The sequence below is a fragment of the Macaca mulatta genome, chromosome 20 (genome assembly GCF_049350105.2).
Source record: "Macaca mulatta isolate MMU2019108-1 chromosome 20, T2T-MMU8v2.0, whole genome shotgun sequence".
NCBI classification, from domain to species: Eukaryota; Metazoa; Chordata; class Mammalia; order Primates; family Cercopithecidae; genus Macaca; species Macaca mulatta.
Window position 1 is genome coordinate 30509187 of NC_133425.1, and position 27906 is coordinate 30537092.

At 41.0% G+C, this 27906-nt stretch overlaps 1 protein-coding gene across 9 annotated transcripts in view; it reads left to right on the forward strand.

The window, feature by feature from the left end:
• The first annotated feature begins 2619 nt into the window (after positions 1–2619).
• Positions 2620–27906, forward strand: part of ZNF267 (zinc finger protein 267) — a 43458-nt gene continuing 18171 nt past the window's right edge. The window contains exons 1-7 of one of the 9 annotated variants that reach the window (XM_077983335.1): positions 2620–2663; positions 2764–2816; positions 7151–7561; positions 7944–8091; positions 9459–9555; positions 19726–19852; positions 20392–20487. In XM_077983335.1, coding sequence (XP_077839461.1) covers positions 19819–19852; positions 20392–20487 — 130 coding nt within the window. In that variant the 5' untranslated portion in view covers positions 2620–2663; positions 2764–2816; positions 7151–7561; ... (1 more) ...; positions 9459–9555; positions 19726–19818. 9 annotated transcript variants of the gene reach the window in all.

Genomic DNA, 27906 nt, shown 5'->3' on the forward strand with positions numbered 1-27906 from the left:
CCTTCAAATTCTGCCATAGCGGAGCCTGAAGGCTCTCAGCTGCAACTTCACCAAAGAGGTCCAGTGTGTGCATCAAACTAATGAGCCAGCAGCTCCCGATGCCATAGGTGGAGGAGGCAGCAGAACCTTACTCGGTGTTTTTATCACCATCCCTTCAGCAATAGCAGCAGCAGCAGCAGCAACCACAACTCCTATTTCTAATTGTGGTAATAATAATGGTCACACTTAGAATAATGATGAATAACAGTAGTTGTAATTGCTGACATGCTTAGTTTATATATGTATTATTTGTAATGTTCTATAATTTACTTTTAGTAATATACACATTAATTGTGTTATAAATATCAGGACCTCAAAACACCCCACCTAATGAGTGATTCTCACCTATGAACCTATGGCTGCCCACCTGCTAGTGCGGGTCCTCTCACCACTCTACCCTCAGAGCTTCGACCTGTCTGGTCAATCTTTTGGTACGATGAAGTAGTTGAAGCAGTCATATGCTGATTGTGGTCTTGGCAAATAGCTTGACTTGTTAGAAATCAAGGACTGACTTTAAGACGTACTCAGCTGTTTGGCTAAATTGTGGCAGGAGAAAATGTCTTCTCAGCAGATATACCTTTGTGTCTCTTGCTTTCAGAGTAAAAGTTTGTTTCAGGCACAGTAGTTTGAGTTAATCTGAATTGAAAATCATCAACAGCCTTCAAATACTGAAAGGGGACAAAAATAATTTGCAGACATATTGAGTCTATTATAAGTGCTTTCACATCTCTCCCATAAGAAATGAAAAATAGAATGTTAGGCCTTGATTTCTTAAACCCAGCCTTCAGCCATTTCCCCAAATTATTCTAAATGTTTCCAAGACATTTCAGAAGCATTCTCTGGTGGGGATTATTTCCAATTGTGAAGAGTACTAGAAGGATGAGAATCAAAAGGAATCTTTCTTCTATTGCAGAAGAGTCAGTCTCCAGGATCTCAAAGGCCGAGGGAAGCTGCTTGAGTTGTGAGGTCCATGGAGGTGCATGGTCTTTGGAGTCAGACAAAGTTGATCCTGAGTTTCAGTCCAGCCCCTTAGTAGGCCCTAAGGACTCCCGCGGTGCTATCACAAGCAGTGCTGCCTTTGGGAGCTCCTAACCTCCTGCCTTTTCTCCCTTCAGTGTGGGAAAGGGGTTTGGTCAGCCAGTGGTGTCAGCAGCCCCACCCCATACCCATTATCTACACCTAATCTGGTGGCAGGGAGGCCACAGAGTGCAGCAATTGGAACTGGGTGTGAGGGTGAGAGGCAGCAGGGCCCCAGGCCGAGTCAAGCACATAGAATCCTGATTGTCAGCAATCAGGGATCTTTCTGCTTTGGGGAGGGAAGTATTTGTTCCACGCGTCTCACTGAATAAGGCACAGCGCCTAAACTGTCCCAACTGGGAGTTTAACCAAGCTAGATGGGGGCCTAGGGCCCTGGCCCAGTCTGACACCCACCTCCTCTCCCACCTTCTACTCAGCGGGAAGACTAGGAGAATCTGAAAGCAGAGGTGCTGCAGCGCCACTAGCTCCAAGACTCCAGAAAAACAGGGATAGGGCATTCTGGCAGGTCAAGGCGGACAGAATACTTGAGCTCAGGAGTTGGAGAACTGACTAGTAACCTGTAGCCCCAGCTACTTGGGAGGCTAAGGTGGAAGGATCGCTTGAGCTCAGGAGATCGAGACGAGCCTGGGCAACATGGTGAAACCTTATCTCTACAAAAAATACAAAAATCAGCCGGGCATGGTCGCATGTTCCTGTAGTTCCAGCTACTCAGGTGGCTGAGGTGGGAAGATTGCTTGAGCCCGGGAGGCTGCAGTGAGTCATGATTGCACACTGCACCAGCGTGGGCAATAGAGTGAGACCCTGTCTCAAAACAAAAACAAAAACCAGAGGAGGAGTCCATGGCCACTGAGCCTGAGCCAGCAGGGCCCAGAGGAACTGAGCTCCCAGCCCTGTCGCTGCCAAGGACCCTTCTTCCCTGAGCTTGAAGGGATTGAGAAGGAGAGACAGACGGACAGTCAGCGGGCCCCTTGCCAGTGATGCAGACTCCAGGAGACGGGGACAGAGTTGTAGATTAGAAGAAGAGGCCAGCCCCTCTTCCACGTTCCACCACTGCCCGCAACATCCTCCTGGGACCCCAGCCTGCATGCCCCTATAAGATGCTTTTGTACTGGTTCAGTGTATGTATCATGCAAAGGCCTAATTGAAAACACGTGAATGAAGTGTACAGTCTTCTGTTCCCAGCTGAGGGGCCCCCTCCCACGGTGGCGTTAGCAGTGGGGTACAGTGTGGTACGGGATGAGGGTCTTTCTTGCTTTAAAGGTGTCTAAATGTACTTCTTAATTAGCTAATAAGATGTCTTATACAAGCAGAACCAGGTAAGGGAAAGATCAAGTGCATTTCAAGTCGCAGCTCACCCCTTAATTAGCTGTAATACCCGCGGCAGGCGGCCCCACCTCAATGAGCCAGTCTCCCTTTCAAAAAAATAAAAAATAAAAATAAAAAAACCCACTAGTAGTGAGGGGGCGGGGCATGGAGCTTTATCCAATCAGAGGCGCTGGAATGGAAACCATCCAATCAGGAGTGAAGCCGGAGAGCAGGGGCGGCTTCCGGGATTTGGCGGGGGCCTTTGTCGGCTCCAGTTAGAGGTCGGGTCTCCTCATCACGGCCTTGAGTCTTTAGTTCTGGGAGGCCCAGGCAGCTTCACGTTCTGAGAATAAACAGTCTCTGTTGTTCTGTGACCTGCAGGCACTGGGAGATCCGTAGCTAAGACGCCAGAGCATCCCGGAAGCTGGGAAATGGTGAGTGTGGGGGTCGGGGGTCCCCAGAGTGGGGAAGGGGGTGGTCGGAAGCGGCCAGAACCCGCTGTAGGGGCACCCGGGCCTCCCCGCAGTCAGCTCCGGGGTCTGGTCCCCGAGTCCCAGCGGGCGCAGCTCGGCCCTCGGTCTCCTCCGCTGCAAGATGGCCGCCAGGCCGGCAGCCGGGACCCCTCGCGTCCTGTCCCGTCCCGTCCCGACCCCGCAGAGCGACCTCGGCCCTGGCCAGAGCCCTCTCTGGGCGGCTCCGCGCCGCAGCCCCCCGTCTCCCCCAGATTGTGCGGTGAGGACGGGAGCGTCTCAGGGGAGACCCAGGTTCGGTGTGTGGTTCGTGTGTGGGGAGAAACTGCCCCGTGGGGTCCTCAGTCACTCCTTTCTCCTATTAAGAATTAAAGGGAGTCACTGTTAAAACGTTGAAGAATTTGAGCAAATAGCGATTTGTGACGTGGGAAACCTGCAGTCCTGGTTTGTGGTTCGGAGGTCCCCACAGGGGCTTGAAGGAAATGTTTTTTATAAGGTGCATGAGTAAGCGGACCAAATTAACCGATGGGTTACAGTTCTGTAGTTGCCTTATTTAGACTATGCAGGTGGAGGTGAATTGGAGCTTTGTGGTTCGTTAAGTCTGAATTTTGTTTTCCCCTAAAGTTGTAATTTACAAGAAATGCATGTGAGTTTGGTTTTGGTTTTTCTTCCTAGAAACCTGGGGCACTATAACTACTTCCGTATAATCGCCTGCTCGTTAATCATCTTAACACTGCCCAGGGGAACTGGTTTTCCCCTGCGGTTTCCTAACGTGTGTGGCACGCAGAGTTTCAAATCCACCACTGTGTTCTCCCAGTCTAACGGGGCTTGCAGTAAAATATTAAATTTCCAGTTCCTTCCCGACATTTCCAAAGGCTAACTTCCCCTCTCCAATTCACAACATTATTAACTACTGGTCATTTACTGTACATTTCATATAGAGTATTTTATTCATTAATCATGATTTCACAGAGCAGTGGATGACACTTTTTTAAAGATTTGTGTTATTTTGGTATACATTTCACATGAGAGGAAAGAGAGAATAAAAAAGTCCCTGACACTCCACTGCAAAAAAATCTTTGTGCCTCTTTTTCATTCATCTTCCCTAGGCACAGATACGTTATCAGAAAGAATGTCTTTTGACTTGAGGTTTTGCACAGGGCCCTGTATAGCCACTCTCTATCCAATCTTTTCCTGTTCCTGAATTTCAGTACTGTCTGGGATGACTCAAGATGCCCACAGTGGCCATTTCTCCTGAAATGTTTAGTGACTGTCAGCCCCAGGTCACCTCCTTGTTAGAGGATGGCCCAAGGTATGGAAGTGTAGCCCCCCAGGGGAGCAGCTGGATGCCCTGGGGCTGAGAGAAATCTCCTGGGACACCCTTAACCTAAAAAGATAACCCTTTGGGACTTAAGAATTTTATTTCTTCAAAGCTAGTTTTCATCCCTTGGAGACACATTGCTGGTCAGCCAATTGTTTGCTGGTATTGAGAGTAAACAGTCACAAATGATTCCTGCCCCCAGATTCATTCAGATTTGTGAAGGGAGAAAAACTCCCAAAGGACCAAAAAACAAAAACCCCACCGCAGTGAGGTGCTGCAAACTCGGCTGCAGTGCGTGGGGGCACAGTGCAGGATCTCCTGGGAGGATGGTCCCTGAGCATTTTAATGAGCAGTATTGGGGTAGGAGAATGTCCCAGATGATACCGTGACCCGACTTGACACTTGAGCCAGTTATGTCTTGTGTTTCAATCAGCATTACCACTCCCTGAGTCTGCTGCCTTAGAAAGATTTGTTCATTTATTTCTACTTCAGTTTTTCAATTAGTGTAAATTTCATCAGTAGAGCTTGAAAGATAAAAAGCATTTCCAAGGCCGTGAAAGGTGGATTTCAGAAAATTAAAATATCAAGTCATATAATTCATTGTTAAAAATTCTTACTATCTTTTTTTTCAGCTGAGTGAGTGTAGTAAGTTTCTCAGGTTTGTTCTTTTTTTGAGAGTAATTTAAAACAATCTCAGGGCTCACCTTTTGGAAATGCTGCCAGGGAAAAGAAATGGAGAAAATCTTTCTTTCATTATTGGCTGTAGAAAGTGAATACATTTTCACAACAATGTGTGGTAGATTAATTGGTGAATTACATAGTTTCGTCAAAACATCAGTTTCTTTTTTTTTTGTAGGGTGAAGAAGTTATGACAGTGGATATCTTTGTTCTTTATCCTCTTGTCTGGATGTTGAGTTTATTTTTTATTTTTTGCTTTTTGGAGACAGGATCTCCCCTCTGTCACCCAGACTGAAGTGCAGTGGTGTGGTTACAGCTCACTCAACCTCCTGGGCTCAAGTGATTCTCCTACCTCAGCCTTCCTAGTTCCTAGTAGCTGGGACTTACAGGGGTGCTCCACCATGGCTGGCTATTTTGTTTTTTCTTTTTGTAGAGATGTGGGTCTCACTGTATTGCCCCCAGAGTGGTCTCAAACTCCTGGGCTCAAGCGATCCTCCTGCCTTGGCCTCCCAAAGTGCTGGGATAACAGACATGAGCCACCATGCCTGGCCTTGGATGTGCGGCTTTAATGCCGAACTTAGCATCTGCTAGAATTGTTTATATATATTTACTAAATGATCTGTTATCATGGAAATAAGTGGCCTATTTATTGTCTGAAAGGGATAGATACTTTTGTATTTTCTGTTGAGGTATAAATTATAAAGGTGTTTCAGTTTCCTTTATTCTATAAACGCTGTTTGAGTAGTTTTGCTTTCTTCAAACACTGGGCATTTTCTCATTGAATACTAATTGAATAACCCTGACTGGGAAGCAGAAGCCTGAGCTCGGTGAGTGCAAACTAACCCAGTCTTGAGCCTGCAAGAAGAGGTCACTGAAGCCCAGTTAGTTCTTCCAGGGGAGTTTCCCCTGCACATGTCCCAGCCTGCTCACCCCAATCATGGAAGAAGCCCTTTATACTGAGAAGCTACAGAGCCCTGGAAAGCTGAAAGCTGAAAATCCACAGAAAGAGGCAGTTAGGGTTGGGAGGCTCTTTCTGAGGATAGAAATTGTTGTCCTGGTTTTGGTTTTTCTCCCTGGAAACCCAGGGCACTACAACCACTTCCATATAATCGCCTACTCATTAATCATTTTAACACTGCCCTTGACAACTGGTTTTCCCCCTGTGTTTTCCTAATATTTGGCACGCAGAGTCTCAAATCTCTGCCACACTGTGTTCCCCCAGATTAACTTGAGGCTTGCAGTAAAATATTAAGTTTCCAGTTCCTTCCCCACATTTTACTTGATTTTGTCAAATAAAACCAATTCAGGTTTAGGTAAGAAGTTCCTTAATTCTCAAGGAGTATTGCAACAGGGGGAAAGCACCAGCTGTAAGATCTTTGTGGATCTCAAAGGTTAGGCAGACAAAGACTTGCTTTCACAGGGAGGAGCAAACAAGCTCAGAAGGCAGGAGGGGAAGGGCAGGATTAAGATGCCAATATCAGATTCTAGATCAGAGAATATTTCACTCTGATGTCAGCCTGTTCTTAGGAGGGGTTTAGGGAGGTGTTGAATGTTGACCAGGCTGTGGGTGTGTCAAAGTCCAGCAACTTGGAGAAAAATATAAAGTTTGGTTGAGTAGTTTATTCTGAACACTGAAGACAGAACTGTTCAGCTGAGTCAGAAGGGGAATTTGGAGAGTCTGTGGCTTTGTGATGACTAAATCAGGGAGCATCATCGAAGTCATAATAGGGTGGTTTTTGCAGTAAGCTGTTCTTGGAGAACACAGAAGATGGGGGATTTCTTTAATCACAGCTATTTACTAGGTTACTATTCCTATCTTTTCCCACTGTTTTTTTTTTTTTTGCCCTGTATGTATTTATCTCATTTGGCTGTTCTGAACTGTATCCTTATGATAACCTGATAAACATAAGTAAAGCGATTTGCTGAGTTATTTGAATAGATCTTTGAAATGATTGAACTTAAGGATAGGGTTATGGGTGCCCTCGATTTACAGGCAGTAGCTTGGAAGTATAGATAGTGCCCCAGGCATTGTGACTGGCATCTGAAGTGGGGGCAGTGTTGTGGAACAGAGCCCAGAACTTGTGGGGCCTGTGCTGACTCTGCGTGGTGTCAGAATTAAGTTGTTGGCACTCAGTTGATGTTGGAGGATTGGTTGGTGTTCAGCAAACTCTACACATTTGGTGTCAGAAGACAGACCTCACAGAGGCCTGGGTTGGAGAGAGACTCCCAAGTGTCTGGGGGAAGGGAGGCTCTGTTCTGCACACAGGTTGTCCCACTGTGCATTGTCCTTTGATTCCAGGTCTCCTGCTAGGGTGAGAGGGGACTGAAGACTGAGAGGAAAGGCGTTCTGAGAAGAGACCCCCTCCCCCACCCAGCTGCTACTACATGATTCCCACCCACTCCTGAACATACCAACTAGGCATTGGCATGTCCCCGTCCCTCCCAGGAGAAGGCTTGACCGTCAGGAATTACATCCGTAGCACCTTTGCTTCCAGTTTCCTGCCAAAAACCCACTCAAGTGCCTGAGGACTCCTGGCTTGTTGTAATCCTAGACACTGAATCCGTAGCAGCGGCCTCGTTTCTCCATCAAACTAGGCTTGTGGACCATCCAATCATAATCTCATCTGCCTGCATGGACCCAGGAATATGTCAGAGCATAGCCCCACCTGGGCCAGTATCTGTAGCACAAACCAGTCCTTCCACCAACTTGGTACTACCCTCTGCTCATGGCTCGATAGCACCTTCCTCTGTTCTGCCTTTTACTTCCCCACAAGCCCCTTCTTTATGTGTACCCAGTGTTCCCCACCCCACAGGTGCCTGAATCCAGCACCTATTGGAACTCAGATGTCCATGAGCTCAAGACCATGGCCCTAGGCTTGGCTGTTGTAAGAGCAAATACAAATTAGAAATATATATAAGACTTAATCCTTCTTGAAAATAAGGAAAGAAATTTTTCTTTTTTTTTTACTTTAGTAAACTTTCATATGTAAATTATTTTTCTGTTTTACAATCTGTCTAAATCACTCTAACAGCTAAATAGGTCATTTGTCAGTCTTTTTGACTCACTACTGCCTTTCTCTAAATGTAAATAGCAAAGAAGATAGAGCCGTATCCCACAGTTTCTCTAGGAGAGCAGGCATCTGGCTCCAAGTTGCAAATCTGCCTGTCACGAAGACATGAAGTTTATTTTTCCTTTGACTGTAGCCAATTAAAAACCACAGATGGCCTCCCAATTCCCAGGTGAATTTAGAATGAACTCTATCTGACGAATGGTGCTGTCAGGTCTTCTACGGAGGACTAATTATGGTGACTTTTCACCAGTGGGTGTTTTTCTAATCTCTTAGCAGGTTGCCTATCATGTCCTTTACATTCTGGGCTAATTATGTCACAAAAGAGTTTTCTTTCTTTTCTACCACTATGGATAGTTTTTCTGGGGTTGGAGATGATTTTATGATTTTCTTCTTCATTATATTTTTCAAACGTTGCCCAGAATTACCGTACAGAATATAAACCTGTAAGGTGCCTGTAAGACTTCACTCCAGAGGGTCCTTTCCCTCTTTGATTTCTGTTCACAACCCACAATTGTGCAGCACAGTGCCCACTACTCCCAAAATCTGCAGGCAGAATGGTCTCTCTGCTTACTTGGAATCTTCAGTCCCTTCTAGAACCGTTTGGCTACATTTCTACAAAAATAAGTTCACAGGGCATCAGTCAGTTAGCCATTCCAGCTCTGTCTTTCCATGCCCCTGGCATCTTCAGACCTGAAACTGATTCAAAGACCATGGGGCCTGGAAACCAACCAGGCACACACACATGCATGGAGTAGGCCTGAGAATCTCAACATTCCCCTCATCCTCTTGCCCAAATGCCCATGAATGTGCAGAAGGCGCATGCCACTTCCCTGCCCCTCCAACACCTAAATCTGCAGCTGTGAATTCTGAACCCAGGTCCTGGGGTTCTCCAGGATGTGTGAGAGCAGCCTTCCTGAGGGGCTGTCTCCTCTAGTTTTCTTCACAGCAACACCCAAGAATGCAGAGCCAGGTTGATCCCACCTGGAGTCTGCACATAAAGGCTGGTCTCCACCTGGGATCCACGAGACAGGGCCAGACTTTGGACTCAGGATATATAGAAAATCCAGGGAACGTTTTCTTCATTGTGAGAGATCAACATGGACTTTGTATAAACAGAATTTCGTGGCAGAATCTGTAAGTGTAAAGCAGCACCTTAGCAGAGGGAGGGAGCCATGAGTGAAGCTGCGCCTACCTGTGAGCTGTGTTACTGGAGTAGGGTAATCTTGTCCTTTCTTGTACCTAAGAGTTAGCTGATCAGGTATAGGTAATAACATATCTGGATCCTGGATCTGTGGCCCTACGATGACAACTCAATTTTCTATTCTGGTTCCATAAGGACAACTTGAGGCTTTCCTGCCTGAATCACTATTGGGTTTTCATCACACAGTTACAGGGACTATCTCACCAGCACCTAGGGGTCCTTGAGACACTTGGTTATATCCTGTGCAGGCAGGGGACAGGCTGACAATGGGCTAATCTTGCTTCTGTCTCAGAGGGAGAGGAATGAGTCATCAGGGTTTGTTTCTCTTTTAACAGAAGGAATCTCCTTATTTGGTATCCAAGTGGGAGTTGCTCCAGTTTTCTAATGTGTGGGTGAAATACAAGGAGGAGGCCTGGAGACTCATACTGATAGGTAAACCAATTGCTTCCATTTCATATGGCCACTAGGAAAACAGATGCAGCAGCCATAGTCCCTACCATCCAGGAACTTTCAGTCTAGAGCAGATGGATAATGGTTGAATTCAACATCATGTGGTCAGGAGCAAGAACAGAGGTGTACAGGGAACTTGGACTTGGTTTGGGACACTGCCCTTATGTTGACGTTGTGAGTTCTGATGTCACCACCTGAAGGGCCACCCATGGACAAAAGAGTTGTTATTATAATGATTATTTATATTGCTTTTTTCTTGTTAAAGATAATTATGTAGCTACTAATATAATTTTCCTAGAAAGCCCTATGCGTTTTGGTTAAATTGTTTGTTGTTGCATGTTACAAAATAGAATGAAGCTTAAACTATTAAAACAAGGCAACCCATGGGAGTCAAGTTCTTGGTCAGGCTTAGGAAAGACAACTGAAAATAAAGCAGCAATGTAGAGACGAGAAGTCTAGCCCAGCCCCTGCCCCAGCCCTGCCCAAATCCATGCCCAAATTCATCCTCTTCTGAGCCTGGTCCAGGTCTGCCCCTACCCTGGAGCCTCCCCTCATAGAACTGACTAGAGGAGATCAGACTTCAGGGTGGCTGCTGCTGCCATCTTTTCAGAGGTGGTGCTCACAATTTCCCCAAACCCAAAAGCAGATAAATGGGAGTAAAGGACTCACTTTTTCAAAATTATTTGAAAATTAAATTTTTTTCTTATTGAAACCAGTACCTCTAGAAACATTCCACCTGGCAACCTCTTTTTCATTTCTGCAGATCCAGTAGTTGCTCTACAAGTTGTAACAAAGTCAGTGTAAAGATATAAAGAGAATAATGAGAAATTCTTTTTCTTCTTCTTTTTTTTTTTTTTTTTTGAGACTGAATCTCACTCTGTTGCCCAGGCTGGAATAGTGTGGCAATCTCAGCTTACACAACCTCTGCCTTCCTGGTTCAGGTGATTCTCTGCCTTAGCCTCCCGAGTAACTGGGATTACAGGTGTGCCACCATGCCCAGCTGATTTTTGTATTTTTAGTAGAGACAGGGTTTCACAATGTTGACCAGGCTGGTCTTGAACTCCTGACCTCAAATGATCCACCCACCTTGGCCTCACAGAGTGCTGGGATTACAGGCATGAGCCACCGCGCCCAGTGGAGAAATTCTTCCGAACTAAACTTGACCCCTTCCTTTCTGTATCCCTCCCATCTGTCTATAGTTAGCTTTTATAGTGATAGGGAAACAAGAAGAAATAGAAAGGCTGGGCCATTATCTAAATCCTGCTGGGAATTATGGGATACTCAGGAGCCACATCCCAGAGGTTTATGTGGCTTAACTGGCACCATGTGATGTTCCCAGCACAGTGCATACTGTGAGCACTTAGTACAAGCTCAGTAAACACTGCTTTAATGCATGTCTCCATGTTGTTTTCCAAATGCTGACTTAGACCTAACTGTCTTCTCTAGTCTCTGTATCTGTAGACTTTAAATGGCTGGCAAAGGATGTGATCTTTCAGGACAGTGATTGGTGGTCCTCGCTGTGAACGGAAAGTTTTTTTTTTTTTTTTTTTTTTTTTTAAGACGGAGTCTCGCTCTGTCACCCAGGCTGGAGTGCAGTGGCGCGATTTTGGCTCACTGCAAGCTCCGCCTGCTGGATTCACGCCATTCTCCTGCCTCAGCCTCCCGAGTAGCTGGAACTACAGGCGCCAGCTACCACACCCGGCTAATTTTTTGTATTTTTAGTAGAGACGGGCTTTCACCGTGTTAGCCAGGATAGTCTCTATCTCCTGACCTTGTGATCCGCCCATCTCGGCCTTCCAAAGTGCTAGGATTACAGGCGTGAGCCACCGCGCCGGGCCCAAAAAGTATTTTTGTTGTGATTAGAGTATTGGGTGTAAGGGACTCTGCTGTGTCTGCTTCCTTTAGCTGAGTGCTATTGATATTGGGTCTAGGAGGAGCAACATCAGCATTGACAGGGGACTTGTTAAAGAAGCCAGTTCATGGAAACTTTTCAAACCTGCAGAATCACATTACTTACAGGGGGCCCAGAATACTAAATGATATGTATGCGTATTGAACCTTGAGAGGCAATGCTTAGCTAAGTGATTCTCAGCCCCCGCTTCTAAGTAGGGTCACATGGCCAGTTTGAAGAACTGTGGTCACCTGTATCTTCCCCCACAGATTTTTTTTATGATTATATTATGCTTTACTTTTCCCCTCCACCCATATCACAGCAATGATTATGGGCCTGTCTGTGCGTCAGCACTGATACCAACTTGTCTTATTACAGATAATGCTAACTTCATTTACTTGGTTCAGGTGCCCTCTGCCAGAATCCTTCACTATAATCATTTTTCTCTTTGTCTTTAATGAGTATCTAGGAGGGAGGATTGACTGAGTGTGTGTATAAACCATCACATTTAATCCAGAGACTCCCATTTCTTTTTGGTTTCCCTGTGTTTGTAGCTTTCTTTGCAGAGTGAAGGCTCTCACATTTGTTGACAGGAGATAACAGCTTTTAAGACTGAAAGTTCTGAAGCAGGTCTCAGTATTGTAGGTTTCCATTTTATTTCATCTCATGTCACAAGCATATGCTTATTTATCTTTATATTTTCAGAGGAAGAATAAGAATTAACATATAACAAATATATCTATTGTCTTAAAATTCTAAAATATATAATAGCACATAGAATAAACATAACAAAAACTTGAAAAAAAATACCAGACTCAGAAACAAGAGCTTTTACTTTATTTCGTTGTATGTATTGGTCTTTATAAAGTTTTGTTAAAAACACACAAAAAAGGCATCATCCACAAAGAGTTTTATAGTTTTTATACAATTTAAAACATTTTTAAATTTTATTTACACAGAGATATTCTCTTACTTTTAATATGTATATAGTTACCATTTCTCTGTGTATATGTGTGTGTGCACACGCGTGCGCACACGCACATAAGATGAAAGCATTATTTGGTCACTATTGTGTGGCTGCTTTCTTGTTTTCATTACTCAGTTACGAAATCTTCTCTGAACATTGTTAAGGTTGTCTCTGTATATTGACCGGTATATCCCTTTGAGATAAATTCTAAATCAGATAAACTGAGGCAAAATACAAACTTTACTATGTAGCAAATATTTGGAAAATAATTCTTATATAAGAGGAAGAATATTTTTCTCATAGATTATTATTTTTTATTATTATACTTTAAGTTCTAGGGTACATGTGCACAACGTGCAGGTTTGTTACATATGTATACATGTGCCATGTTGGTGTGCTGCACCCACTAACTCGTCATTTACATTAGGTATATCTCCTAATGCTATCCCTCCCCCCTCCCCACTCCCCACAATAGGCCCCGGTGTGTGATGTTTCCCTTCCTGTGTCCGAGTGATCTCATTGTTCAGTTCCCACCTATGAGTGAGAACATGCGGTGTTTGGTTTTCTGTTCTTGCGATAGTTTGCTGAGAATGATGGTTTCCAGCTGCATCCATGTCTCTGCAAAGAACACGAACTCATCCTTTTTTATGGCTGCATAGTATTCCATGGTGTGTATGTGCCACATTTTCTTAATCCAGTCTGTCACTGATGGACATTTGGGTTGATTCCAAGTCTTTGCTATTGTGAATAGTGCCGCAATAAGCATACGTGTGCATGTGTCTTTATAGCAGCATGATTTATAATCCTTTGGGTATATCCCCAGTAATGGGATGACTGGGTCAAATGGTATTTCTGGTTCTAGATCCTTGAGGGATCGCCACACTGTTTTACACAATGGATGAACTAGTTTACAGTCCCACCAGCAGTGTAAAAGTGTTCCTATTTCTCCACATCCTCTCCAGCACCTGTTGTTTCCTGACTTTTTAATGATCGCCATTCTAACTGGTGTGAGATGGTATCTCATTGTGGTTTTGATTTGCATTTCTCTGATGGTGAGTGACGATGAGCATTTTTTCTTGTGTCTGTTGGCTGTATGAATGTCTTATTTTGAGAAGGGTCTGTTCATATCCTTTGCCCACTTTTTGATGGGGTTGTTTTTTTCTTATAAATTTGTTTGAGTTCTTTGTAGGTTCTGGATATTAGTCCTTTGTCAGATGAGTAGATTGCAAAAATTTTTTCCCATTCTGTAGGTTGTCTGTTCACTCTGATGGTAGTTTCTTTTGCTGTGCAGAGGCTCTTTAGTTTAATTAGATCCCATTTGTCAATTTTGGCTTTTGTTGCTGTTGCTTTTGGTGTTTTAGACATGAAGTCCTTGCCCATGCCTATGTCCTGAATGGTATTACCTAGGTTTTCTTCTAGGGTTTTTATGGTATTAGGTCTAACATTTAAGTCTCTAATCCATCTTGAATTAATTTTCATACAAGGAGTAAGGAAAGGATCCAGTTTCAGCTTTCTACTTATGGCTAGCCAATTTTCCCAGCACTATTCATTAAATAGGTAATCCTTTCCCCATTTCTTGTTTTTGTCAGGTTTGTCAAAGATCAGATGGCTGTAGATGTGTGGTATTATTTCTGAGGGCTCTGTTCTGTTCCACGGTCTATATCTCTGTTTTGGTACCAGTACCATGTTGTTTTGGTTACTGTAGCCTTGTAGTATAGTTTGAAGTCAGGTAGCGTGATGCCTCCAGCTTTGTTCTTTTGGCTTAGGATTGTCTTGGCAATGTGAGCTCTTTTTTGGTTCCCTATGAACTTTAAAGCAGTTTTTTCCTATTCTGTGAAGAAACTCATTGATAGCTTGATGGGAATGGCATTGAATCTATAAATTACCTTGGGCAGTATGGCTATTTTCACAATATTGATTCTTCCTATCCATGAGCATGGTATGTTCTTCCATTTGTTTGTGTCCTGTTTTATTTCACTGAGCAGTGGTTTGTAGTTCTCCTTGAAGAGGTCCTTTACATCCCTTGTAAGTTGGATTCCTAGGTATTTTATTCTCTTTGAAGGTATTGTGAATGGGAGTTCATTCATGATTTGGCTCTCTGTTTGTCTGTTATTGATGTATAAGAATGCTTGTGATTTTTGCACGTTGATTTTGTATCCTGAGACTTTGCTGAAGTTGCTTATCAGCTTAAGGAGATTTTGGACTGAGACGATGGGGTTTTCTAAATATACAATCATGTCATCTGCAAAGAGGGACAATTTGACTTTTTCTTTTCCTAACTGAATACCCTTGATTTCTTTCTCTTGCCCTATTGCCCTAGTCAGAACTTCCAACACTATGTTGAATAGGAGTGGTGAGAGAGGGCGTCCTGTCTTGTGCCAGTTTTTAAAGGGAATGCTTCTAGTTTTTGTCCCTTTAGTATGATATTGGCTGTGGGTTTGTCATAAATAGGTCTTATTATTTTGAGATACATTCCATCAATACCGAATTTATTGAGAGTTTTTAGCATGAAGGGCTGTTGAATTTTGTGAAAGGCCTTTTCTGCATCTATTGAGATAATCATGTGGTTTTTGTCTTTGGTTCTGTTTATATGCTGGATTACGTTTATTGATTTGCGTATGTTGAACCAGCCTTGCATCCCAGGGATGAAGCCCACTTAATCATGGTGGATACGCTTTTTGATGTGCTGCTGGATTTGGTTTGCCAGTATTTTATTGAGGATTTTTGCATCGATGTTTATCAGGGATATTGGTCTAAAATTCTCTTTTTTTGTTGTGTCTCTGACAGGCTTTGGTATCAGGATGATGTTGGCCTCATAAAATGAGTTAGGGAGAATTCCCTCTTTTTCTATTGATTGGAATAGTTTCAGAAGGAATGGTACCAACTCCTCCTTGTACCTCTGGTAGAATTCGGCTATGAATCTTTCTGGTCCTGGACTTTTTTTGTTTGGTAGGCTATTGATTATTGCCTCAATTTCAGAACCTGCTATTGGTCTATTCAGGGATTCAACTTCTTCCTGGTTTAGTCTTGGGAGAGTGTAAGTGTCCAGGAAATTATCCATTTCTTCTAGGTTTCCTAGTTGATTTGCATAGAGGTGTTTATAGTATTCTCTGATGGTAGTTTGTATTTCTATGGGGTCGGTGGTGACATCCCCTTTATCATTTTTTATTGCATCTATTTGATTCTTCTCTCTTTTCTTCTTTGTTAGTCTTGCTAGCAGTCGTTCAATTTTGTTGATCTTTTCAAAAAACCAGCTCCTGGATTCACTGATTTTTTTGGAGGGTTTTTTTTGTGTCTCTATCTCCTTCAGTTCTGCTCTGATCTTAGTTATTTCTTACCTTCTGCTGGCTTTTGAATGTGTTTGCTCTTGCTTCTTTAGTTCTTTTAATTGTGATGTTAGGGTGCCAATTTTAGATCTTTCCTGCTTTCTCTTGTGGGCACTCAGTGCTATACATTTCCCTCTACACACTGCTTTAAATGTGTCCCAGAGATTCTGGTATGTTGTATCTTTGTTCTCATTGGTTTCAAAGAACATCTTTATTTCTGCCTTCATTTCATTATGTACCCAGTGTCATTCAGGAACAGGTTGTTCAGTTTCCATGTAGTTGAGCGGTTATGATTGAGTTTCTTAGTCCTCAGTTCTAGTTTGATTGCACTGTGGTCTGAGAGATAGTTTGTTATAATTTCTGTTCTTTTACATTTGCCGAGGAGTGCTTTACTTCCAACTATGTGGTCAATTTTGGAATAAGTGCGATGTGTTGCTGAGAAGAATGTATATTCTGTTGATTTGGGGTGGAGAGTTCTGTAGATGTCTATTAGGTTCGCTTGGTGCAGAGTTGAGTTCAATTCCTAGATATCCTTGCTAACTTTCTGTCTCATTGATCTGTCTAATGTTGACAGTGGGGTGTTGAAGTCTCCCATGATTATTGTATGGGAGTGTAAGTCTCTTTGTAACTCTCTAAGGACCTGCTTTATGAATCTGGGTGCTCCTGTACTGGGTGCATATATATTTAGGATAGTTAGCTCTTCCTGATGAATTGATCCCTTTACCATTATGTAATGGCCTTCTTTGTCTCTTTTGATCTTTGTTCGTTTAAAGTCTGTTTTATCAGAAGCTAGGATTGCAACCCCTGCTTTCTTTTTGTTTTCTATTTGCTTGGTAAATCTTCCTCCATCCCTTTATTTTGAGCCTATGTGTGTCTCTGCATGTGAGATGGGTCTCCTGAATACAGCAAACTGATGGGTCTTGACTCTATCCAATTTGCCAGTCTGTGTCTTTTAAATGGACCATTTAGTCCATTTACATTTAAGTTTAATATTGTTATGTGTGAACTTGATCCTATCATTATGATATTAGCTGGTTATTTTGCTCGTTAGTTGGTGCAGTTTCTTCCTAGCATCGATGGACTTGATATTTTGGCATGTTTTTGCAATGGCTGGTACCAGTTGTTCTTTCCATGTTTAGTGCTTCCTTCAGGATCTCTTGTAGGGCAGGCCTGGTGGTGACAAAATCTCTCAGCATTTGCTTGTCTGTAAAGGATTTTATTTCTCCTTCACTTATGAAACTTAGTTTGACTGGATATGAAATTCTGGGTTTAAAATTCTTTTCTTTAAGAATGTTGAATATTGGCCCCCACTCTCTTCTGGCTTGTAGAGTTTCTGCCGAGAGATCTGCTGTTAGTCTGATGGGCTTCCCTTTGTGGGTAACCCGACCTTTCTCTCTGGCTGCCCTTAACATTTTTTCCTTCATTTCAACTTTGGTGAATCTGCCAATTATGTGGCTTGGCGTTGCTCTTGTCGAGGAGTATCTTTGTGGCGTCCTCTCTATTTCCTGAATTTGAATGTTGGCCTGCCTTACTAGCTTGGGGAAGTTCTCTTGGATGATATCCTGCAGAGTGTTTTCCAACTTGGTTCCCTTTTCCCTGTCACTTTCAGGCACACCTATCAGACGTAGATTTGGTCTTTTCACATAATCCCATATTTCTTGGAGGCTTTGTTCATTTCGTTTTACTCTTTTTTCTCTACACTTCTCTTCTCGCTTCATTTCATTCATTTGATCTTCAATCACTGATACTCCTCCTTCCAGTTGATCGAGTGGGTTACTGAAGCTTGTGCATTTGTCATGTAGTTCTCGTGTCATGGTTTTCATCTCTGTCAGTTCTTTTAAGGTCTTCTCTGCATTGATTATTCTAGTTATTCATTCATCCCTTCTTTTTTTTAAGGTTTTTAGTTTCTTTGCGCTGGGTACATAGTTCCTCCTTTAGCTCTGAGAAGTTTGATAGACTGAAGCCTAAGCCGCCTTCTCTCAACTCTTCAAAGTCATTCTTCATCCAGCTTTGTTCCGTTGCTGATGATGAGCTGCGTTCCTTTGGAGGGGGAAATGTGCTCTGATTTTTTGAATTTCCAGCTTTTCTGCCCTGCTTTTTCCCCATCTTTGTGGTTTTATCTGCCTTTGGTCTTTGATGATGGTGACGTACTGATGGGGTTTTGGTGTGGGTGTCCTTTCTGTTTGTTAGTTTTCCTTCTAACAGTCAGGACCCTCAGCTGCAGGTCTGTTGGAGTTTTTTTGAGGGCCATTCCAGACCCTGTTTGCATGTGTATCAGCCGCGCAGGCTGCAGAAGATAGAATATTGCTGAACAGCGAGTGTTGCTGTCTGATTCTTGCTCTGGAAGCTTTGTCTCAGGGGTGTACCCAGCTGTATGAGGTGTGAGGTGTCGGTCTGCACCTAGTGGGGAATGTCTTCCAGTTAGGCTACTCAGGGGTCAGGGACCCACTTGAGCAGGCAGTCTGTCCATTCTCAGATCTCAGCTTCCATGCTGGGAGAACCACTGCTCTCTTCAAAGCTGTCAGACAGGGACTTTTACATCTGCAGAGGTTTCTGCTGCTTTTTGTTTAGCTATGCCCTGTCCCCAGAGGTGGAGTCTACAGAGGCAGGCAGGCCTCCTTGAGCTGTGGTGGGCTTCACCCAATTTGAGCTTCCCAGTGGTTTTGTTTACCTACTTAAGCCTCAGCAATGGAGGGCGCCCCTCCCCCAGCCTCGCTGCCGCCTTGCAGTTAGATCTCAGACTGCTGTGCTAGCAATGAGGGAGGCTCCTTGGGTGTGGGACCCTCTGGGCCAGGTGTGGGATATAATCTCCTGGTGTGCCGTTTGCTAAGACCCTTGGTAAAGCACAGTATTAGGGTGGGAGTGACCCGATTTTCCAGGTGTTGTGTGTCTCAATTTCCCTTGGCTAGGAAAAGGAATTCCTTTCCCCCTTGCACTTCCCCGGGGGGCGATGCCTCACCCTGCTTTACCTCTTGCTGGTTGGGCTGCACTCGCGGACCAGCATCGACTGTCCGACACGCCCCAGTGTGATGAACCCGGTACCTCAGTTGAAAATGCAGAAATCACCCATCTTCTGTGTCGCTCATGCTGTGAGCTGGAAGCTTGAGCTGTTCCTATTCGGCCATCTTGGCTCTCATAGATTACTTATTGGATTCTGTATATGTAAACAACTGTTAGTATGACATTGGATATACAGTATATGTTCAAAAAGGATTACTACCATTCTAGCTGTTGTAACTTGTAAATTTCATAAAATTCTCAGTTTCACATCATGCCTGAATTCTTTCCTCAGTGTTCAACCTCTATGCTATTCAAAAGTGGGTTCTGGGCCTGAAGCATTAACACTACCGGTGAACTTGTTAGACATGCAGACACTCAGCCAGCCGTGGTGGCTCATGCCTGTAGCCTTAGCTACTCAGGAGGCAGAGACAGGAGGATCACCTGAGCCCAGGAGGTTGAGGCTGCAGTAAGCTAAGATTCTACCACTGCACTCCAGCCTGGGTGGCAGAGTGAGACCCTGTGTCAAAATTAAAAATTAAAAAATATAGAAATGCAGAAACTCAAAACCTGGATCTACTGAATCAGACTCTGCATTTGAAGATCTCCAGTTTATTGTATACAATTTGAGAAGTATGCCTCTCAGTCACCATGACTTTTCCATCTGAGAGTTATACACAGCTGATTCTGGATGATGTAAATATAGCACCCAAAAATGTATTTTCCTGTGTTGATGCCTTAGTTTTATATTTTACATTTGATATAAATATCTACACTAGTTTTGTGAATTTTATGTTATTCTCTTTCCACAGAGTTTGAGACTACATTAGAAAATATTACTGTGTTAAAAATGATCTTACTGAATAACTCAGGTCACTCATATAAGTCAGAACCAATAACTGTCATTTCATCTTGAGACAAAGAACTCTGCCATGGCCACATGGTCAGTGTATTGTTTATTTTTATTTCAGGGACTGTTGACATTCAGGGATGTGGCCGTAGAATTCTCTCTGGAGGAGTGGGAACACCTGGAACCAGCTCAGAAGACTTTGTATCAGGATGTGATGTTAGAAAACTACAGAAACCTGGTCTCTCTGGGTAAGGATAACTTACCTTCAGAATATCTAATAACTAAGAATTTTATTTCTTTTCTTTTCAGAATGTCCCTTGGGATCTTGTGCTTTGTATGAGGTAGTTTCAGATTCTTGTTTTCGGGAAAAAAATAGGGGTTTTGTTGATGCAGAAAAAATTTCATAATGTTTGATTTTGACATTTGCCTTTTTATTTGAGGTGATGTACAAGTTTCACTCTAGTTGTGATTCTAGAAATTGGTTGACATAAACTATTGTTGCTTACACTTTAAAATCCAATTTTTTGGTTTTTGATTCAGTCAGATTTGCAAGAGAAGCTCAGGATCCCCAAATTTTAAATGCTTCCTAAATATTGTAAAGAAGCTGGTAGGAAACAGTATTTTGATAAATACTTTCCAAGAATCTTCTATAATGTCTTCTTTTTTCTACTGAGCACAGTACTCACTTAGAAATTAATCCTGTCCTGTGGGGCCAAAAAAAAAGTATAAAAATAAAAAATAAAAAGAACTCTCAGTAAGAGTCATGTGAATTTTTCCAATGAAACAGGTCTTCTTGTCTCTAAACCGGACCTGATCACCTTTTTGGAGCAAAGGAAAGAGCCCTGGAATGTGAAGCGTGAGGAGACAGTAGCCGTCCAGCCAGGTAGGTGGGAGCGAATGAAGTAGATGACATGGTTGAGAGGTCCAGTGGTCAAGAAAGAACCAGACCTTGAAGTGTGGATTGGGAAGCTCTCCAATGGAAATGATTTTTGAGACACCTGGGTTCTTTCCCTTGCTGTCACAGAGGGACATCTTCTGTCACATGCTCTTAAATTATCTGATGATTCTCCTTCCTCTTCTGTGATCCACCATCATATTCACAGTGACAGCCAAAGTGCTCCCCTTGGCCTGTGAGGACCTGTGTGATCTGACTGTTCTTCCATTGATTTGGGGGCTCTGAGAAAGTCTGTGCATGTTTCTACCTCTATGTGAAACCACATCTAAAGTTCTGGTTTTGCTTCATGTCAGAAGTGTGTGAGGGGAGTGATGGACAGTGAAATTTTTTTTCAGAAGTCCCAGGAATTCTGTGGTTAGATGTCACATATTTTCTGATATATTAATTTTTAATCCTATTGTGGTTTCCGAGGTGATCCCACAGAAATTAAGATGCAGTAATTTTATCAAAATACAAAACATCTTTCCAAATCTAAGAAAATCTAATCATGTTTCACTTCAACTTTTCATTTTTCCTTGCCTGAGCTAAGATGAGAAATTTAAACTCTATAGGCACAAATTCCACAAATGTTAAATAGTTTAATGTGTATTACTTATTATGTAGAATTATTATCTAAATTTTTGTCTATGGGGAGCTTATAACATTGTCCATTATATAATAAACTCTAAACTGTTGCCTTATATCTTAATAACTATCATTCTTTAATTTTGTCTGGTTCAGTATGAAACTTACTGAGAATATGTCCTTTAGTTCCTTTTTTTTCCTTCTAGACATATGATTCTTTCCACAAATATAAATGGTATCTATTTCAAATTTTGATGATTTGACATACATACACATTGTGTAATGACTAAGACAGCAAAGTTAATTACCACATCAGTCACCTCACATTAGATGCCAATTTTTGTGTGTATGATGAGAACTCTTAAGATAAACACTGTTAACAAATCTCAAGTATACTATAGTGCCGGGGTCTATAGTTCTGGTCTGTGGCCTGTGAGGAATCTGATCACACAGCAGGAGGTGACCATTCAGCCAGGGAGCATTACTGCCTGATCTCTGCCTCCTCTCAGATCAGCAGCAGCATTTGATTCTCATAGGAGTGTGAACCCTATTGTGAACTGTGCATGCAAAAGATCTAGGTTGTGTGCTTTTTATGAAAATCTATCTAATGCCTGATGATGTGAGGTAAAACACCTTCATTCCAAAACCACCCCCGACTGGACCTCCATCTGCGGAAAAATTGTCTTCCATAAAACTGGTCCCTGCTGCCAAAAAGGTTGGGGACTACTACTATAGAGTATCATTAACTATATTTACAATGCTGTACATTAGATATTCAGAATTTATCTTATAAATGAAAGTTTGTACTTTTTACCATGATGTCCACCTTGTTTATTCATCCATGTTGTCAGAAATTGCAGGAGTACCTTCTTCATTATGTCTGAATAATATTCTATATATTGTGAATAATTGGCTGTGAACACAGGGGTACAGATATATCTTTGACATATGATTTTATTTCCTTTGGTTAAACAATTAGAAGTAGGATCGAAGGTTCATATAATACTTATATTTTTAATTTTTTTGAGGTGCCTTCATGCCATTTTTCATAATGGCTGAATCAATTTACATTTCCACTGACAGTATCCAAGGGTTTTCTTTTCTCCATGCTCTCTTATTATTAATATTAATATTTCTTGACTCTGACAGCAGTCATTCTAACAAGTGTGAATATTTATTGACTTTGACAGCAGTTGTTCTAACAAGTGTGAGGTGATAGCTCATTGAGGTTTTACTTGCATTTTCCTGATGAATAATAACATTGAGAACCTTTTTATAAACCTGTTTGCCACTTCCATGTCATATTTTAAGAAATTTCTACTTGAGTGCTTTGCATTTTTTTTTTTTTTTGCTATCGAATTGTGTGAGATTCTTAATATTTTGGATATAAAACTCTTATCAGATCTATTTTCTCCCAATCCCTGGGTTGCTTTTTCATGTTCTGTGTTTCTTTGCTGTGCACACACTTTTTTGTTTAATTTAATGCTACTTGCTTTTATTTTTTGCTTTTTGTTGCTTGTGATTTTTTGATGTGATAGCCAGAAAAATTACTGCCAAGGCCAGTGTCAAAGAGATTGTTCCTTATGCTTTGTTCTAGAAGTTATACAGTTTCTAGTTTTGTATTTAAGTGTTAATCCTTTTGAGCTAATTTTTGTACATGGTATAAGTATTCAGTTTTATTCTTTTGCATATGACTACTTGTTTTCAGCATTATTTGTTGAAGAAACTATACTTCCCCTTTGTGTATCTTGGTGCCCTTGTCAAAGTATTAGTTGACTGTATACACATGGGTTTCTTTCTGGTTTTTGTATTCTATTCCATTGGTCTATGTGTCTGTTTTTACGTCAGTACCATAGCCTTGATTAGTATAGCTGTGTAATAGTTTGAAATGAAGAAGTGTGATGCCTCTAGCTTTATTCTTCTTTTTCAAGATTGCATTGGCTATTTGGAGTTATTTGTGATTCCATAGAAGTTTTATAATTTTTTCTATTTCTGTGAAAAATGCCATTAAAATGTTAATACAGATTTCATTGGATCTGTGAATCACTTTGTGAAGTATGGACATTTTAGCAATATTATTTTTTCCAATCCATGAAGAAGGGATATTTTTCCATTTGTGTCTTTTTCAATTACTTTCATCAGTGTTTTATAGATTTTGCTGGACAGATCTTTCACTTCCTGTGTTCAATGAAGTTATAAAATTTTCAAAAATTTTTTGATACTATTATAAATAAGATTTTTTTGTAACTTTTTTCTCAGATAGTTTATTGTTAGTATATGGAAATGCAACTAATTTTTGTATATTTTTGTGGCCTCAACTTTACTGAATGGATATATTAGCTCTATTTTTTGTTTGTTTGTTTGATATAGTCTTTATGGTTTTCTGTATTTTAAAATCATTTCATCTGTAAACAGTGAGAATTTTACTTCTTTATTCCTGATTTGAATGCCTTTTTGTTTCTTTTTCTTACCTAATTGTTCTGACTTGATTTCTCACTACTATGTCGAATAGAAGTGTTGAGATTGGGTATCCCTGTCTTGTTTCTGATACTAGAGGAAACTTTCAGCATTTCACTGTTTACTCTGTTGAGATGGATACTTTTGTATGTATGCTGTTTGGAGTTTTTATTATGAAAATGTATTTACTTTCATCATAGACTTTTAATAAATTTTTTGAGACGATTATATGATTTTCATTTTTTTGTTATTGTGGTATATCATTTAAATTGTGTATGTTAAAACATTCTTGCATCACAGGGATAAATCCTACTTGATAATGATGTCTGATCCTTTTAATGTGTTTTTGAATTTGGTATCTAGTATTTTGTTGAGAATTTTTGCTTGTATCTTTATAAGGAATATTGTTTTGTTCCTTTTTTGTAGTGTCCTTCCTTACTGGCTTCAGTATGAGATGTTGGTGGCCTCATAGAATGAGTTTGAAAGTGCTTTTTTCTTTCAGTTTTTTGGAAGAGTTTGGGAAGTGTTGACATTGCTTCTTTAAATGTTTGGTGCGGTTTACCCATGAAGTCATTTGGTCATGGGCTTTTTTTTTTTTTAATTGGGAGATTTCTGAGTACTTCTGTCTTCTTTCTCATTATTAGTCTTTTGGGTGTTTCCGTTTCTTCACAGTGTGGTGTTCTTTCTGAGAATCAATTTCTTCCAAGTTATCTTTTGTTGTTATGTAATTGTTCATAATAGTTTATTTTTTCTCTTTCTGTGATAGTAGCTGGAAGGACTACTTTTTCATTAATAACTTTTTGAGTCCCCTGTCTTTTTTTCCCTTGGATAATTTAGGAAAAGTTTGTTCATTTTTTTTTTTTTTTTAAAGACTCAACTCTTAGTTTTTTGATATTTTTTATTTTTCTGGTCTCTATTTTCTTTTTGCTCTAATCCTTATTATTTCCATAATTATGCCAATATTGGGATTATTTTGTTCTTCTTGATCAAGCTCCTTGTGGATTACAGTTAGATTGCTTAAGATCTTTGTTTTCCTTATTGTAGAACTTTATCACTTTATACTTCTGTCTTAGAACTGCTTTTGTTACATCTCAGAAGTTTTGGTTTCTTGGCGTTTCCAATTTCATTTGTATCAAGATAATTTTTTATTTCCCTTTTGATTTCATGGTTGTTCAGAAGCATGTTGTTTAATGTCAACACTGTATTAGTCCATTCTATAAAGAAAGGAGATTTAATTGGCCTACAATTCTGCAGGCTGTACAGAAGCATGGCACCAGCATCTGCTTGGCTTCTGGCGAGGGCCTTAGGAAGTTCGCAATCAGGGGAACTGGGAAAGGAAGAACAGGCAGTCACATGGCAAGAGCAGGAGCACGGGACTGAGTTGGGAGGTGCTCACACTTTTAAGCAACCAGATCTCGTAAGATCTGGGACAGATCCAAAGAATACTTGAGGGATCTGCCCCTATTATTCAAACACCCCATATTAGGTTCCACCTTCAACATTGGGGATTACTTTTCAATGTGAGTTTTGTGGTGGGAGACAAAACATTCGCACTGTATCACACACATTTGTGAGCTTTCTAGTTTTCTTCCTGCTGTTGATTTTCTAGTTTTACACCATTGTGATAAAAAACTTGATATAATTTTAATCTTAAATTAAAAAAACTTGTTTTCTATTTTTGGTTTAACATATGATCTATCCTGGAGAATATCCCACGTATTCTTGAGAACAATGTGTATTCTCATACTGTTTGATAAAATATTGTCTATTTAGTTTATAGTGTTCAGGTGAACTCTTTTTTTTATTAGTTTTCTCTCTAAATATTCCATGCTTTGTTGTAAGTAGGACATTGAAATTCCCTGTTACTGCATTTTATTTTCTCACCACAGGTATGTTAATGTTTGCTTTGTATATTTGGGTGCTCCAGTGTTGGGTGCATACATAATTTTAATTTCTATATCCTCTTAACAGATTAACTTCTTTATCATCATGTAGTGAACTCCTTTCCTCTTGTGACAGATTTTTGCATGTAAGTCTGTTTTGTCTAATATAACCAACAACCACTCCTGACTCTTGGTGGTGGTTTGCATGCAATATGGTTTCTATTCTTTAAGTTTATGTTTGTCCTTAATTCAAAAGTGAATCTCTTGTAAGCAGCATACTGTTAGTTTAAAAAATTCATTTAGCCACTCTGTGTTTATTCTGGTATGTTTTGTTTTCTATAATGGAATACCATAGATTGGCTAATTTATAAACAATGGAAGTTTATTTGGCTCATGATTCCAGGAGCTTGGAAGGCAAAGAAAATGACACTGTTATCTGGTGAAAGCATTTTTGCAGCATAATAACATGGCCAAAGACCTGAGGGAGAAGAAAGCTCCCTTTTACAACAGAGTCACTTTTGTGATAACTAACACACTCCCATAAGGATATGAATTAATTCATCAGGGCTGAGTCCCAGTGGCCTAACCGCTTCTTAAAGATCCCACCTTTTAATTCCATCACAATGGCTATTAAATTTTACCCTAAAATTTTGGAGGTGACATTCAGTCTATACCAGTATCTGTTTATTGGATAATTTAATCTCTTTATATGTAAAGTAATTATTGATACATAAGGACTCACTATTATAGTTTTGTTGTTTTCTGTTTTATAGTTTCTTTTTTTCTCATGCTGTCTTCTGTTAATTTTTGGATTTGTTTTTGTTGTTTTTATGTTTTGATGGCTTTTTCCATTTGTGTATCTACTACAGTTTTTTCCTAGAGGTTATCATGAGACTTAGATAAAATATCTTATATTTGTAAAGGTCTAGTTTAAGATGATAACAATTTAACATCTATCCGTGGAAAAAAACTCAACAGTTTTTCTCCCTTTCACACATTTTTTACTATATATATTATACTTTGTAACTTTTTATACTTTGTATTCATTAACAAATTATTGTAGCTATACTTATTTTAATGCTTTTATTTTGTAGCTTTTATATGAGAGTTAAAAATGATTTGTACACTAGTGTTACAGTATTAGTGTATTCTGAATTTCACTGTGTATTTACCATTTCCAGTGACATTTATACTTTTCACTTTTTTTGTGTTTTTGATTAGCATTTGATATGGTTTGGCTGTGTCCCCACCCAAATCTCATCTTGAATTGTAGCTCTCACAATTCCCACGTGTTGTGGGAGGGACCCAGTGGGAGGTAATTGAATGATGGGGCACGTCTTTCCTGTGCTATTCTCATGATAGTGAATAAGTCTCACGAGATCTGATGGTTTTATAAAGGAGAGTTTCCTGCACAAGCTCTCTTCTCTTGTCTGCTGCCATGTGAGATATGCCTTTCACCTTCCACTGTGATTGTGAGGCCTCCAGCCACGTGGAACTGTGAGTCCACTAAACCTGTTTCTTTTGTAAATTGCCCAGTCTTGGCTGTGTCTTTATCAGCAGTTATGAAAACAGACCAATACAGTAAATTGGTACCAGTAGAGTGAGGTGCTGCTGAAAAGATACCTGAAAATGTGGAAGCCCCTTTGAAACTGGGTAGTAGGCAGAGGTTGGAACAGTTTGGAGGGCTCAGGAGAAGAAAGGAAAATGTGGGAAAGTTTGGAACTCCCTAGAGACTTGTTGAATGGTTTTGACCAAAATGCTGATAATGATATGGACAACAAAATCCAGGCTAAGGTGGTCTTGGGTGGTGTATTAATCTGTTCTCCCACTGCTGATAAAGACACACCCAATACTGGGTAATTTACAAAAGAAAGAGGTTTAATGGATTTACAGTTCCACATGGTTGGGGAGGCCTCACAATCACAGTGGAGGGCGAGGAGGAGCAAGTCACGTCTTACATGGATGGCAGCAGGCAAAAAGAGAGGGAGCTTGTGCAGATAAACTCCCCTTTATAAAACCATCAGATCTCATGAGACTTACTCATTGTCACAAGATTAGCACAGGAAAGACCCACCCCCATGATTCAATTACCTCCAGACAGGTCCCTCCCACAACATATGGGAATTCAAGATGAGATTTGGGTGGGGACACAGCCAAACCATATCATTCCACCCCTGGCCTCTCCCAAATCTCATGTCCTCACATTTCAAAGCACAATCATGCCTTCCCAATAGTCCCCCAAAGTCCTAGCAGATTTCAGCATTAACTCAAATGTCCACAGACCAAAGTCTCATCTGAGACAAGGCAAGTCCCTTCTGCCAGTGAGCTTGTAAAATCAAAAGCAAGTTGGTTACTTCCTAGATACATTGAGGGTACAGGCATTGGGTAGCCATTTCAAATGGGAGAAATTGGCCAAAACAAAGGGGCTGTAAGCCCCATGCAA